General features: G+C 45.0%; 1 protein-coding gene across 2 annotated transcripts in view; it reads right to left on the bottom strand.

The window, feature by feature from the left end:
• akap10 (A kinase (PRKA) anchor protein 10) overlaps positions 1–4,717 on the bottom strand; it is a 76,403-nt gene extending 71,686 nt beyond the window's left edge. For both annotated transcript variants that reach the window (XM_060848316.1, XM_060848317.1), the window contains exon 1: positions 4,546–4,717. In XM_060848316.1, the coding sequence (XP_060704299.1) occupies positions 4,546–4,567 (22 nt within the window). In that variant the 5' untranslated portion in view covers positions 4,568–4,717. The remainder of the gene's footprint in view (positions 1–4,545) is intronic.
• Between the last annotated feature and the right edge of the window lie 8,619 nt (positions 4,718–13,336).

Below are 13,336 nucleotides of genomic sequence, written 5' to 3'. Positions count from 1 at the left end.
CTATACAGAAGTTAGCAATTTTCTGGAAAGCCATGAAGTACATTTGCAGCTGCGAGGGTGGATGAGTAAGCAACAGACTTCAACAACCCTTAGTGTTCAGCTAAAAGAAGGTACAACTTGTGCAGGGCGAGAGGCTTGCTATTTTTACATGTATGAATAATGCTAATATTACTGTGAAACTAACCTGTCGTCTACAGCAATTCAAATATTCACAGATCTTTCCTTTTGGCTATCATGAAGTTGCTTGCTGAAATAGACCCTCAAAGTTATTAAATACGCATAGACATTGAAGTGCCCACTAATATTCCTGCACTAGAGTTGTAAAATGTAACTGACGCTTTAGAGCGTACAAATATACACATTGTATTTAAAAGCTTGTAAAGGCTCAAAGTTATCTTGTACATTAAAAATAATTTACATTTATATAAATCTTTGTGGCCAAGGTGTGCACAATGCATGAAGATGATTGCACTTGACAACACATCCGTTTCTCAAGGATTAAGTCCCAGTTTGGAAAGACCTTGTGGGAAAATTTAGATGGCAAGCAACAGCTACTTGCATTTATACTGTAATAACATGGCAAAAAATTTTCACAAGACTGTTAACAATGGCACTGAGCCACTAAGGAAATTTAGAAACAGATGAGCAAGAACATCAGGAGCATCTTAAAGGAGTAAAACGAGTGTGTGCCTGTGTACATGTGTTCCAGAGCCTACACACTAGACAGTTGAAGAGATAAATGCCAATGGAGAAGTGAAGGAATGCACAAAATGGAGAAGTGCAAAGATAGCAGAGAAATGTGCACCTGCAGATTAAAGAGATATGGAGAGACAAGAGAATAAAGGGATTTGAAAACAAGACCAAGAACTTTAATATTGTGATTTGCCCCATCAGAAGCCAACACAGCACAATGGTGAGTGAATGAGACTTGGTATGAAATAGAATATGGTCAGCAAAGCTTTGGATCAGCTCAAATTTATGGGGATAGAAGATGGAGCCAGCGAGAATGATGGGATATACAAGTTGTAAGTTTGCTCACTGAGCTGGTAGATTTGTTCTCCGATGTTTCATCACCATACTAGGTAGCATCATCAGTGAGCCTCCAGTGAAGCACTGGTGTTCTGTCTTGCTTGCCATTTATGTGTGTTGGCCTGTGGTGGTGAGTGATATCTTGTGTATGCCTTTGTTTAGCCTATCCCAGGATGAATGTATTGCCCCAGTTGAACTGATGCCCTTTGTCCGTGTATGGATACTAGTGGCAGTTGGTAATGTCTTTTGGTCGCAGTCCTTGCAGGGCATTTTGTATAGGATGTTCATTCTGCTGGTTGTTGGTTCCAGGTCCTTTAAATTCATTAGGAACTATTTCAATGTGGTAGTAGGTTTATGGGTTACCATGATAGAGTAGTCTGGTCATCATCTCAGAGATGTCTCCTGTAGATCTCCTGTGATGGCCTTTGTCATCACAAAACACAACAAATTAGAAGAAATTCACAAATACATAAACAGCATCCTTACTGATATAAAGTTCACCAAAGAGGAAGAGAACAACAACAGACTCCCCCTCATAGATGTCACAGTAGAATGAAAAGCCAGAGAGCTGCAGACCAGTATCTACAGGAAACCCACACACACCAACCAGATACTCAACAGGAGCAATCGTCCCAACACCCGCAGGCAGAGCTGCATCAGGACATTATTTAAACGAACATCAAACATATTGTTTCTCGTAGTTCCTGGGTGCTGCAGAGGAAAAACATCCATACAACATATTCAGGAGCAGGTACCTGATCAGCATAGTCTGCCGATTCTTACACAACAGACCTAAATAAGACAACACACCCACAGACTCTAGCCACCTGCCATACGTTAAACATTACATTGGACAAACAGGCAGAAAACTAGCCACCAAGAGTGTGACCAACTATCACTAGTAACCATACACACAGACGAAGAGGGAAACCAGTTCAACTAGGATGAAGGGCTTATGCCCGAAACGTCGAATTTCCTATTCCTTGGATGCTGCCTGACCTGCTGTGCTTTAACCAGCAACACATTTTCAACTGTGATCTCCAGCATCTGCAGACCTCAGTTTTTAGGCTAAACAAGAACACACATGGGAATTCCTAGAGGCCCGGCATTCAAACCAAAACTCCAGTAACAATCATATCAATCTGGATCCCATTTACCAACCTCTCAGAAAAAGAACCGCAAGTGATATCATCCACCACAACAGACTAAAACACAAAAATAGCAAGTGGGACAAAACACCGTGCTGCATCAGAGGCTCTCTGACGATATTACATACCGTGGTGATGAAATGAGGGAACAAACCTACCAGCTCAGTGAGCAAATTTATAACCTAATTCAGAGCCTGAGCTACAAATCTTTAAAATCAGGATACACAAGTCAAAAGACAAGACTGACATGGATAAGGTTCAGAGATGGGCAGTATTAAAGGAGGAAGTACGCTGCTGAGCTGAAGGTGTGGATGTGTGATCAGAATCTCATCAGTCTTAATTATGACGCCAAGGTTATGAACAAGAAACCAATACAAAATTAATGCTCTCAGGGCGAAGTACTTCTGGTGTTTGGGAGGTAATCTGGCACAAGGAACTTTAGAAGCTTAGCTGTGTGTAGTAAGATTCCATAACTACAGTCAGATAAACGACTAGGTGCACTTTAAATGGAGTTGGTTTAAGTGATAATGCTCACCAGAACGCTGGAAGAAATTCCCTATGTTTTTCAAGTAATTAATAGAATATTTTGCAATTGCCCAATTTAGTTTTAAGGATTTTAATTAACTTTCTTATATAAAAACTGGCACCTCCAGCAGTGGACCACCTGTTTACAATTACAATGATCAGTTAGCTTAAATTCAACACTGAACCATAATTTGAACCATGGTCAATTGACACAAGTGAGGATGTTACCAGTAAGCCGAGGCTTACCCTTTAGGTAGGAATATACACAAGTATGATAAATGCAAATTCACACTGTCTTTCATAAATAGTTCAAGTTTTCATTCTCATTCCAGCCTCTCATTCTCAATTCTAAAGTACATCAATTGTCACATTTGCAGACTAATTGAATGAAAGATTGGTAACTGACGAGTGTTACTGGAATTGGCAGAGGACACAATTGCAATCATGATGTCTTGGGCATCTATTGTCTAAGTTACTATTCATGATAGGGTATTTTAGCATTTAATGTTTCTCTAAAAACAGCTATGTTGCAATTATGTTAAAGGTCTAATGTTGAATGAAGTAGGGGCTTTATGTCCATTAGCTTGATCAAGTTCTAACAAGCAACTCCAAGAAGTGCAAACTAACAAATACATCACTAACTGAGATATACATTTGTAGCACGTACATTTCCACTATGTCCTCTGCTGTAAGCATTCAAAAAAAAGCCACAAATTATAGATCTCATTTTATCCGATACAATTCAGGCAGTTAGCTTGCCAAACAGTCCATGTTAAATTCAAATTTATATTTATACAACAGAACATCAAAGTTAGATGTGAAAGGGCGGGAGAGTTCATAAGACTCATGAGAATGGCTTCAGGAGTGAGGAGCTTCAGTTATGTAGGCAAATTAGGGAAGTGGGGACTGTATTCCTCAGAAACAAAAAGCTGTTAGAGGTACTCAAATCACGAGGGGTCTTGAAAGTAAGGAAAAGTTGTTCCCAATGGTTGAAGAATTGAGAACAACAGGACAGTTTTAAGGTATTTGGCAAATGTAGCAATCATGACATAAGGTAAAAACATTTTCACCCTGCAAAGGAATCTGGAATGCACTACCCCAGTGAGTAATGGAGGCAGATTCCATAGATCCATTGAAGAGAATTTTGGATTGTTAACCAAAAAGTAAGGATGTGCAGGGTTACAAAGATAAAACAGTGATGTGACACAAAGCAAATTTCTCCTTTGAAGGGCTAGCACAGAGACGAAGTATCGAATGACCTCCTTCTGTGTCGTTGACATCCAGTGATTCTGAGTTGGCTTCACAACAGTTTGAAACCTCTATATTCTCAATCAGCTGCGCTCTCTTTATTCTCCCGTCCCCAATCTCCCGCTAGTTCTTTGAAACGCAGCAGAACGCCAAGGTGACACAGTCCATGAAACTATGTAGTTGAGATTTAGGCTGCTGGTGAACACATCCGCCTAAAATTGCACAACACTCTCTAATTTCAAAACACAAGAGAAACCTGAAAGTTTGTGCCCTACCCCTGTGGTTTCTCTCCAGACTCTCAGGTTGAATTTAAGATTCCTCTGCCTGAATTGTTGAGTTCACTGCATTAAAATTGGAGCTGGGGCATCTCTTCTCTTTTAAAGAGAAAGCACTTGAATGTACAGAACATTAACAGGAAGCAGACTAAAAGACAAATGAAGGTGCAAGCTGTTGTCCACCCTGCTCAGGCAGAGATACTGTGAAGGAGGGAGGGTGTTGCCGAGAAGGCAGCAGCTGCTTGTGGGAGGCCTACCCCCAGGAGTAGGGCCTGGTGCCTCCGCCTCCCTCTCGCTAAACCCGCTTCACTCCTCCTTACCTTTTCGCCTAAAAAATGACATGTTCGGGGACTATGCGGGAATTGTGGCGCCGCTCGCTCAGTGCATGGCCGGCGGCTCAGACCTCGCTTCATTCATTGTACGAGAGGGAAAGAGGGAGCTGTCAAACCGGCACTTCCTCCTCCTCATAGTCTTCTGTCGGCGGCCATCGAGCCGAGCGGAAACCGACGGAGCCGAGCGCTGCCGAAGGAACGTGAGTGGGGCCGAGCGCTGCCGAAGGATGATGAATCTAGCCGAACGTTGCCGAAGGGACGTGCGTGTGGCCGAACGTTGCCGAAGGATGATGAATCTAGCCGAACGTTGCCGAAGGGACGTGCGTGGAGCCGAGTGCAGTGCGCCGAGTAGAACCGAAAGGATGTGGTTGGAGCCGAACGGTGCCGAAGGAAGGCGAGTGGAGCCGAACGCCGCCAAAAGACGGTGAATCGAGCCGAGCGTTGCCGAAGTAAAATGAATGGAACTGAGCGCGATGAACGAAGCAAACCGCGCAAACACACTAAATGCTAGACTCAGTAGCTAGTTAAAAATCACACAACACCAGGTTATAGTCCAACAGGTTTAATTGGAAGCGACGCTCCTTCATCAGGTGATTGTGGAGGGCTCGATCGTAACACAGAATTTATAGCAAAAATTTACAGTGTGATGTCACTGAAATTATACATTGAAAAGTTGATTGTTGAGCCTTTCATCTGTCAGAATCTGTCAGATGTGCGGGTCAGGTGAATTGGCCATGCTACATTGTCCGTAGCGTTAGGTAAGGGGTATATGTAGGGGTATGGGTGGGTTGCGCTTCGGCGGGTCGGTGTGGACTTGTTGGGCCGAAGGGCCTGTTTCCACACTGTAAGTCTAATCTAAAAAACATATGTGTGCATGTGGGTCTTTGACTGTCTGTGTGTGTGTGTGTGTCTGTCTAAACCTTTTAAATGTTGTAGTTGTGTCAGCCTCCACCATTTCCTCTGGCAGCTCATTCCATACATGCTCCACCCTTTGAGTAAAAAATGAGGTCTGCAGATGCTGGAGATCACAGCTGCAAATGTGTTGCTGGTCAAAGCACAGCAGGTTAGGCAGCATCTCAGGAAGGGCTTATGCTCGAAACGTCGAATTCTCTATTCCTGAGATGCTGCCTAACCTGCTGTGCTTTGACCAGCAACACATTTGCAGCCATGCTCCACCCTTTGGTCAAGTTGCAGTCTAAAATTGTAGAACTCTATTCCTGAGATGTTGCCTGGCCTGCTGTGCTTTGCTGCAAATGTGTTGCTGGTCAAAGCACAGCAGGTTAGGCAGCATCTCAGGAATAGAGAATTCGACGTTTCGAGCATAAGCCCTTCATCAGGAATAAGAGAGAGAGAGCCAAGCAGGCTGAGATAAAAGGTAGGGAGGAGGGACTAGGGGGAGGGGCGATGGAGGTGGGATAGGTGGAAGGAGGTCAAGGTGAGGGTGATAGGCCGGAGTGGGGTGGGGGCGGAGAGGTCAGGAAGAGCATTGCAGGTTAGGAGGGCGGTGCTGAGTTGAGGGAACCGACTGAGACAAGGTGGGGGGAGGGGAAATGAGGAAGCTGGAGAAATCTGAATTCATACCTTGTGGTTGGAGGGTTCCCAGGCGGAAGATGAGGCGCTCCTCCTCCAGCCGTCGTGTAGTTGTGTTCTGCCGGTGGAGGAGTCCAAGGACCTGCATGTCCTCGGTGGAGTGGGAGGGGGAGTTAAAGTGTTGAGCCACGGGGTGATTGGGTTGGTTGGTTCGGGCGGCCCAGAGGTGTTCTCTGAAGCGTTCCGCAAGTAAGCGGCCTGTCTCACCAATATAGAGGAGGCCACATCGGGTGCAGCGGATGCAATAGATGATGTGTGTGGAGGTACAGGTGAACTTGTGGCGGATATGGAAGGATCCCGTGGGGCCTTGGAGGGAAGTGAGTGTGGAGGTGTGGGCGCAAGTTTTACATTTCCTGCGGTTGCAGGGGAAGGTGCCGGGGGTGGAGGTTGGGTTGGTGGGGGGTGTGGATCTGACAAGGGAGTCACGAAGGGAGTGGTCCTTGCGGAACGCTGATAGGGGAGGGGAGGGAAATATATCCTTGGTGGTGGGGTCCGTTTGGAGGTGGCGGAAATGGCGGCGGATAATACGTTGTATGCGCAGGTTGGTGGGGTGGTAGGTGAGAACCAGTGGGGTTCTGTCTTGGTGGCGGTTGGAGGAGCGGGGCTCAAGGGCGGAGGAGCGGGAAGTGGAGGAGATGCGGTGGAGGGCATCGTCGATCACGTCTGGGGGGAATCTGCGGTCCTTGAAGAAGGAGGCCATCTGGGTTGTGCGGTGTTGGAATTGGTCCTCCTGGGAGCAGATGCGGCGGAGACGAAGGAATTGGGAATATGGGATGGCGTTTTTACAGGGGGCAGGGTGGGAGGAGGTGTAGTCCAGGTAGCTGTGGGAGTCAGTCGGTTTATAATAGATGTCTGTGTTGAGTCGGTCGCCTTTGACCAGCAACACATTTGCAGCTGTGATCTCCAGCATCTGCAGACCTCATTTTTTACTTGTTGATTCCAGAAAGCTGTACAACACCAAGTCAAAGGATAAGGTAATGTTTGTGAAGCTTGATTTGAGTTTTATTGGAACACAATGGCAGGCCAGTGACATGGAGGTCAGAGTGGGAGCAGGGCCTAGATTTTATATGCCCAGCGAAAGCAATGTTAGGTCATGTTCGCAGACTGAGTTGAGGAGTTCTGAAAAGAAGACGCTCAACCTGTCTTGGGTCTATCTGATGTAACGGAAACTGCATCATGAGTAGCAACTATAATGTATTAAATTGAAAGAAGTGCGAGTAAATCACTGTTTAACTCATAAGGAGGACTTATACACTTAATGGTAAGGTCCTAGGGAGTGTTGCTGAACAAAGAGACCTTGGAGTGCAGGTTCAGAGCTACTTGAAAGTGGAGTCGCAGGTAGATAGGGTAGTGAAGAAGGCGTTTGGTATGCTCTCTTTTATTGGTCAGAGTATTGAGTACAGGAGCTGGGAGGTCATGTTGCGGCTGTACAGGACATTGGTTAGGCCACTGTTGGAATATTGCGTGCAATTCTAGTCTCCTTCCTATTGGAAGGATGTTGTGAAACTTGAAAGGGTTCAGAAAAGATTTACAAGGATGTTGCCAGAGTTGGAGAATTTGAGCTACAGGCAGAGGCTGAACAGGCTGGGGCTGTTTTCCCTGGAGCATCGGAGACTGAGGGGTGACCTTATAAAGGTTTACAAAATTATGAGGGGCATGGATAGGGTAAATAGATAAAGTCTTTTCCCTGGGGTGGGGAGTCCAGAATTAGAGGGTATAGGTTTAGGGTGAAAGGGGAAAGATATAAAAGGGACCTAAGGGGCAACTTTTTCACGCAGAAGGTAGTACGTGTATGGAATAAGCTGCCAGAGGAAGTGGTGGAGGCTGGTACAATTGCAACATTTAAGAGACATTTGGATGGGTATATGAATAAGGGTTTGGAGGGATAGGGGCCGGGTGTTGGCAGGTGGGACTAGATTGGGTTGGGATATCTGGTCGGCATGGACAGGTTGGACTGAAGGGTCTTTTTCCATGCTGTACATCTCTATGACTTTTTGACTATTTTGGACCCTGGCCAGTGAAAAGGCTGGTGTTGAAACATCCTGTGCTTGCATGGATAGGTGTGTTTGAAACGGAAGGGGATTTTGGGGGTGTCACAGAGAAATGATCCCTTTGGAATTCTGAAAGAGGAGGTTGGGGAATACTGTATGTGGCAGAAATGCCAAAGGGTTATATATTCCAAAAAGTATATGCAATCATTTTGGAAGTGTATTGTTAATAGTAGTTGTTTAGTTTCATTAAGTTGTGTAAACACATGTTGTAATCATAACAATTCAAGCTACCCTTGCGTGTGCTTTAGTTGAGCAACTATGAGATTTACAAGTGAAGTCCATCCTTATTTGTATTTCCTTACAATATGATTCCTTACATTTTAAGGCTTTAGGGATCCTGCGCACAGCATTAATTCCTGATCCTGCATATTTAATAATGTTGTGATTATATCATATAAGAAAATAAGTAAGGCCGACATCTAGGTTTAAAAATTTGCAATTTCTCTTTCTCACACTACAGCATTCAAACATATTATATAGATAACATAATAACTGCTGTAGCAAATAGATATATGGTAACAGAATTGTGCAAAGTTTTCATTTCATGGGAATCAAATGGGATTAATTGTACCATTGGAAATTATTCAATCTTCAGTAAATTATGCTCCTTTTAAACCTCCAGAATGCTAGTTTTGAAAAAAGATGCTTTACACCAGAATTTGTCACCAAGTATCAAGCAAAGTTTGATCCTAGGTAATGGAAATGTTAGTGAAATGTGGTGCTGGAAAAACACAGCAGGCCAGGCAGCATCCGAGGAGCAGGAGAACCGACGTTTCGGGCATAAGCCCTTCTTCAGGACTGAGGCTGGTGTGCCAGGTGGGCTAAGATAAAAGGTAGGGGGGAGGGGTGCTGGGAATACGATAGGTGGAAGGAGGTGAGGGTGAGGGTGATAGGCCGGAGAAGGAATGGGGGCGGAGAGATCGGGAAGAAGATTGCAGGTCAAGAGGGCGGTGCTGAATCCGAGGGTTGGGACTGAGATAAGGTGGGGGGAGGGGAAATGAGAAATCTACATTCATCCCGTGTGGTTGGAGGGTTCCTAGGCAGAAGATGAGGCACTCTTCCTCCAGGCGTCATGTGGCCAGGGTCTGGCAATGGAGGAGGCCAAGGACCTGCATGTTATTGGCAGAGTGGGAGGGGGAGTTAAAGTGTTCAGCCACGGGGCGTTTGGGTTGGTTGGTGCAGGTGTCCCAGAGGTGTTCCCTGAAGCGTTCCGCAAGTAGGCGGCCTGTCTCCCCAATATAGAGGAGACCACATTGGGTGCAGCGGATACAGTAAATGATGTGTGTGGAGGTGCAGGTGAATTTGCGACGGACATAGAAGGATCCATTGGGGCCTTGGAGGGAGGTGAGGGGGGAGGTGTGGATGCAAGTTTTGCATTTCTTGCGATTGCAGGAGAAGGTGTCGGGAGTGTGCACTTCTTGCAGTATCTCAGTCCCAACTCTCGGATTCAGCACCGCCCTCTTAACCTGCAATCTTCTTCCCGACCTCTCCGCCCCCACCCCCCCTCTCCGGCCTATCACCCTCACCTCACCTCCTTCCACCTATCGTATTCCCAGTGCCCCTCCCCCCTACCTTTTATCTCAGCCCGCTTGGCACACCAGCCTCATTCCTGAAGAAGGAGAAAGTGAGGACTGCAGATGCTGGAGATCAGAGCTAAAAATGTGTTTCTAGAAAAGCGCAGCAGGTGGCAGAGGAGATGACCTGGGGTGTGCAGATTTCTCCAGTTTCCTCATTTCCCCTCCCCCCACCTTGTCTCAGTCAAATCCCTCGAACTCAGCACCGCCTTCCTAACCTGCAATCTTCTTCCTGACCTCTCCGCCCCCACCCCCACTCCAGCCTATCAGCCTCACCTTGACCTCCTTCCACCTATTGCATTTCCAACGCCCCTCCCCCAAGTCCCTCCTCCCAACCTTTTATCTTAGCCTGCTGGACATACTTTCCTCATTCCTGAAGAAGGGCTCATGCCCGAAACGTCGACTTTCCTGCTCCTCGGATGCTGCCTGGCCTGCTGTGTTTTTCCACTACCATATTTTTCAACTCTGGTACTCCAGCATCTGCAGTCCTCACTTTCTCCTAATGGAAATGTTAGTCCCTATATTAAAATCTATGTATAAAAGGTGTATAAGTCGATCTTTAAGATTTTTAGTTAACTATCCTGGGCAGGGGAGAATGTTACTAGGCTAATCCAGAGAGTTGGAGTAATCAGCGACAGGTATGAGTTCAGGTGCATACTCAGGAGGGAATTGCGCTGGGACTTACTCTGGGATTGTTCAACATTAACTCTGGACCTCAAAGTTTCACAGCATCATATCAAACATGGGCAAGGAAACCTCCTGCTGATTACCAGGCACTGTTGCCCTTAGCTGATGAATCAGTTCTCCTCAGTGTTGATTGGCAGTTTGAGGAAATACTGAGGGTGGCAAGAACACAGAGTGTACTCAGGACAGGAGATTCAATGTCATCACCAAGGATGGCACATCTGCACAACTGAGTTTGAAAGTATAGCTGCCTAACTGCATCTTAAGATAATGATGAAAGAACCAACAGGAAGGAGAATATTCACCTCATTGTCACCAATCTGCCTGCTGCAGATGTACCTCTCCATGTCAGTATTGGTAAGAGTGATTGCTGCACAGATGTTATAGAGATGAAGTTCCATCTTCACATTGAGAGTATTCTCCATTGTATCATGTGGCACTGTAATGGTGCTCAATTGGAAAGACTTTGAGCACATGTGGCAACTCAGGGCACTCATGAGGCACCGTGGGCCATAAACAGCAGTGGTATTGTATCCAAACCACGATCTGCAATGACCCAGTGTACCTGTTCCCGCCCCCCCCCACCCCGATCAATGATTACCATCAAGCCAGGGGATCAATCCTGGGTGAATGAAGAGTGCAGGAGGGCATGTCAGGCACACCATAAAGCATAAAGCATTGAGATGTCAACCTGTTAGAGCTACAACACACGACAATTTATGTGCCAAATAGCATAAGCAGCAAGTGATAGAGCTAAGCGATTCCATAACCAACGGATCAGATCAAAGTATGCAGTACTATCACATCTCACCATAAATGGTGTTTTACAATTCAGTACTCACTGGAGGAGGAGGATCTACAAAGATCCCCAATCTCAATAATGAGGGAGCCCAGTGGATCAGAGCAAAAGATAAAGCTGAAGCTTTCGAACAATAATCAGCCAGAAGTGGGCAACGCATTCCAGAGTCCCTGAGCATCAGGTGGCAGTTTTAAGCCAATTCCTTGCACTCCATGTAAAATAAAAAAATAGTTGGAGGCACTGGATACTACAAAGGTTGTGGACCCTGACAACATTCTGGAAATAGTGCTGAAGATTTGTGCTCCAGAACTTGACATAGCTTTAGCCAAAGTATTCCAGAACAGCTACAACACTGGTGAATACCCGGCAATGTGGATAATTGCCCAAGTATGTTCTGAACACAGAAAGCAGGACAAATCCAACCTGGCCAGTTACCACCCCATCAGTCTACTCTTGCTCATTAACATACTGATGGAAGGTGTTATCAACGGTGCTATCAAGCAGCACCTGCTTATCCAAAACCTGCTGAGTGAGACCCCAGTTTGGAATTGTCAGGGACGTTCAGCTCCTGACCTTATTACAGCCTTGGTTCCAAAATAAACAAAGCTGAATTCCAGAGCTGAGGTGAGAGTGACTTCACTTAGCGTCAAGGATATTGCCATCATTTAATTCCGCCATTATCTGCATCCTCGGGGTTACCAATTACCAGCAACAGAACCACACTTGCCATGTGAATACTATGGCTACAAGAGCAGGACAGAGGCTAGGAATCTTACAGTGATTAACTCACCTCCTGGCTCCTCAAAACCTGTCTGCCATCTACAAGACGCAAGGCAGTTGTATAATGGGATACTCCTCAGTTGGCTTGATGGGTGAATCTCAAACAACTCTCAAGAAGCTTCACACTATCCAGGACAAAGCAGTCCTCTTTATTGGCACTGCTCTCACAAACATTTACTCCCTCCAACACTGATGCTTAGCAGTAGTTGTGTGCACCAGCTACAAGATACACTACTGAAATTCACCAAGGTTCCTTACAGAACACCTTCCAAACCCACAACCACTGCCATATGGAACGACATAGGCATTAATTACATGGGAACACTACCACCTACAAATTTTCCTTCAATCCAAGGGAGTTGGCCAAATATTTGAAGGGCACTATTTGCAAGGAAAGGAGAAGAACAATGGAAAATTAATTATAAAGCTCTTTCAAAGAGTAAGTTCATGCACAATGGGCTCAATAGTCTCCTTCTATGCTATATTATTTTATAATTTTATTATTCATTGGCAAAGGTATAATTATGCATTCAAAATATGGAAAAGAAAGATTTGTTTATTCAAATTAGATATTAAAATAGATATACACCCATAGATAAAAGTAGTATTTTTTACTGCAGAGGTAAAGCCAGGACTGTCTCTGTGGCTAAGAGAATATAAAGTTCGAAGTTCAACTGAGATATGAAAAAGACACCAAATTTAAATAACCTGGTCTGGCCTGAGCTAGTGGCTAAGGAGAAAAATGAAGATAGCAGCAAGGATTTAAAGTTTGTGATAGAAATTAAAGACAATGATTCAAATATTCCAATTGCTAGATAGTCATAAAAAACATAAAAGCTTACCAAATAGGAACAGTAGGCCACTTGGCCCTTTAAGTCTGCTTCACCATTCAGTATAACCATGGCTGATTCTCCCAAAAAAGTATCATGTTCTTACTTTCACCCCCATACTTTCTGAACCTTTTAGGATATTAAGAACTATATCTAACTACTTTTTGAAAACATTCAATATTTTTGCCTCAGCTGCTTTCCGAGGCAGAGAATTCCAAAGTCTCACCAATCTCTGGATGAAGACATTTCTCCTCATCTCCTACATCCTTAGACTCCTGGTTCTGGGATTGCTGCAGCAAGGTTGCACATCAGGACCACACGGAATTCCCAATGCTACAAACTCTGAGGAAAATGGCAGGAAATTGAAACTTCCAATTGGAAATTCACCTCCATCTGAAACCCTCCAAAGTAGCTATTTAAAGCCAGAGACTTCAGTGGAATCTGAAACACTTAAGCTTAATAGTTACCCAG

This window comes from Hemiscyllium ocellatum, chromosome 31 (genome assembly GCF_020745735.1).
Source record: "Hemiscyllium ocellatum isolate sHemOce1 chromosome 31, sHemOce1.pat.X.cur, whole genome shotgun sequence".
NCBI classification, from domain to species: Eukaryota; Metazoa; Chordata; class Chondrichthyes; order Orectolobiformes; family Hemiscylliidae; genus Hemiscyllium; species Hemiscyllium ocellatum.
Note: the sequence above shows the minus strand (reverse complement) of the source record. Positions and strands in the feature narration are given on the sequence as shown.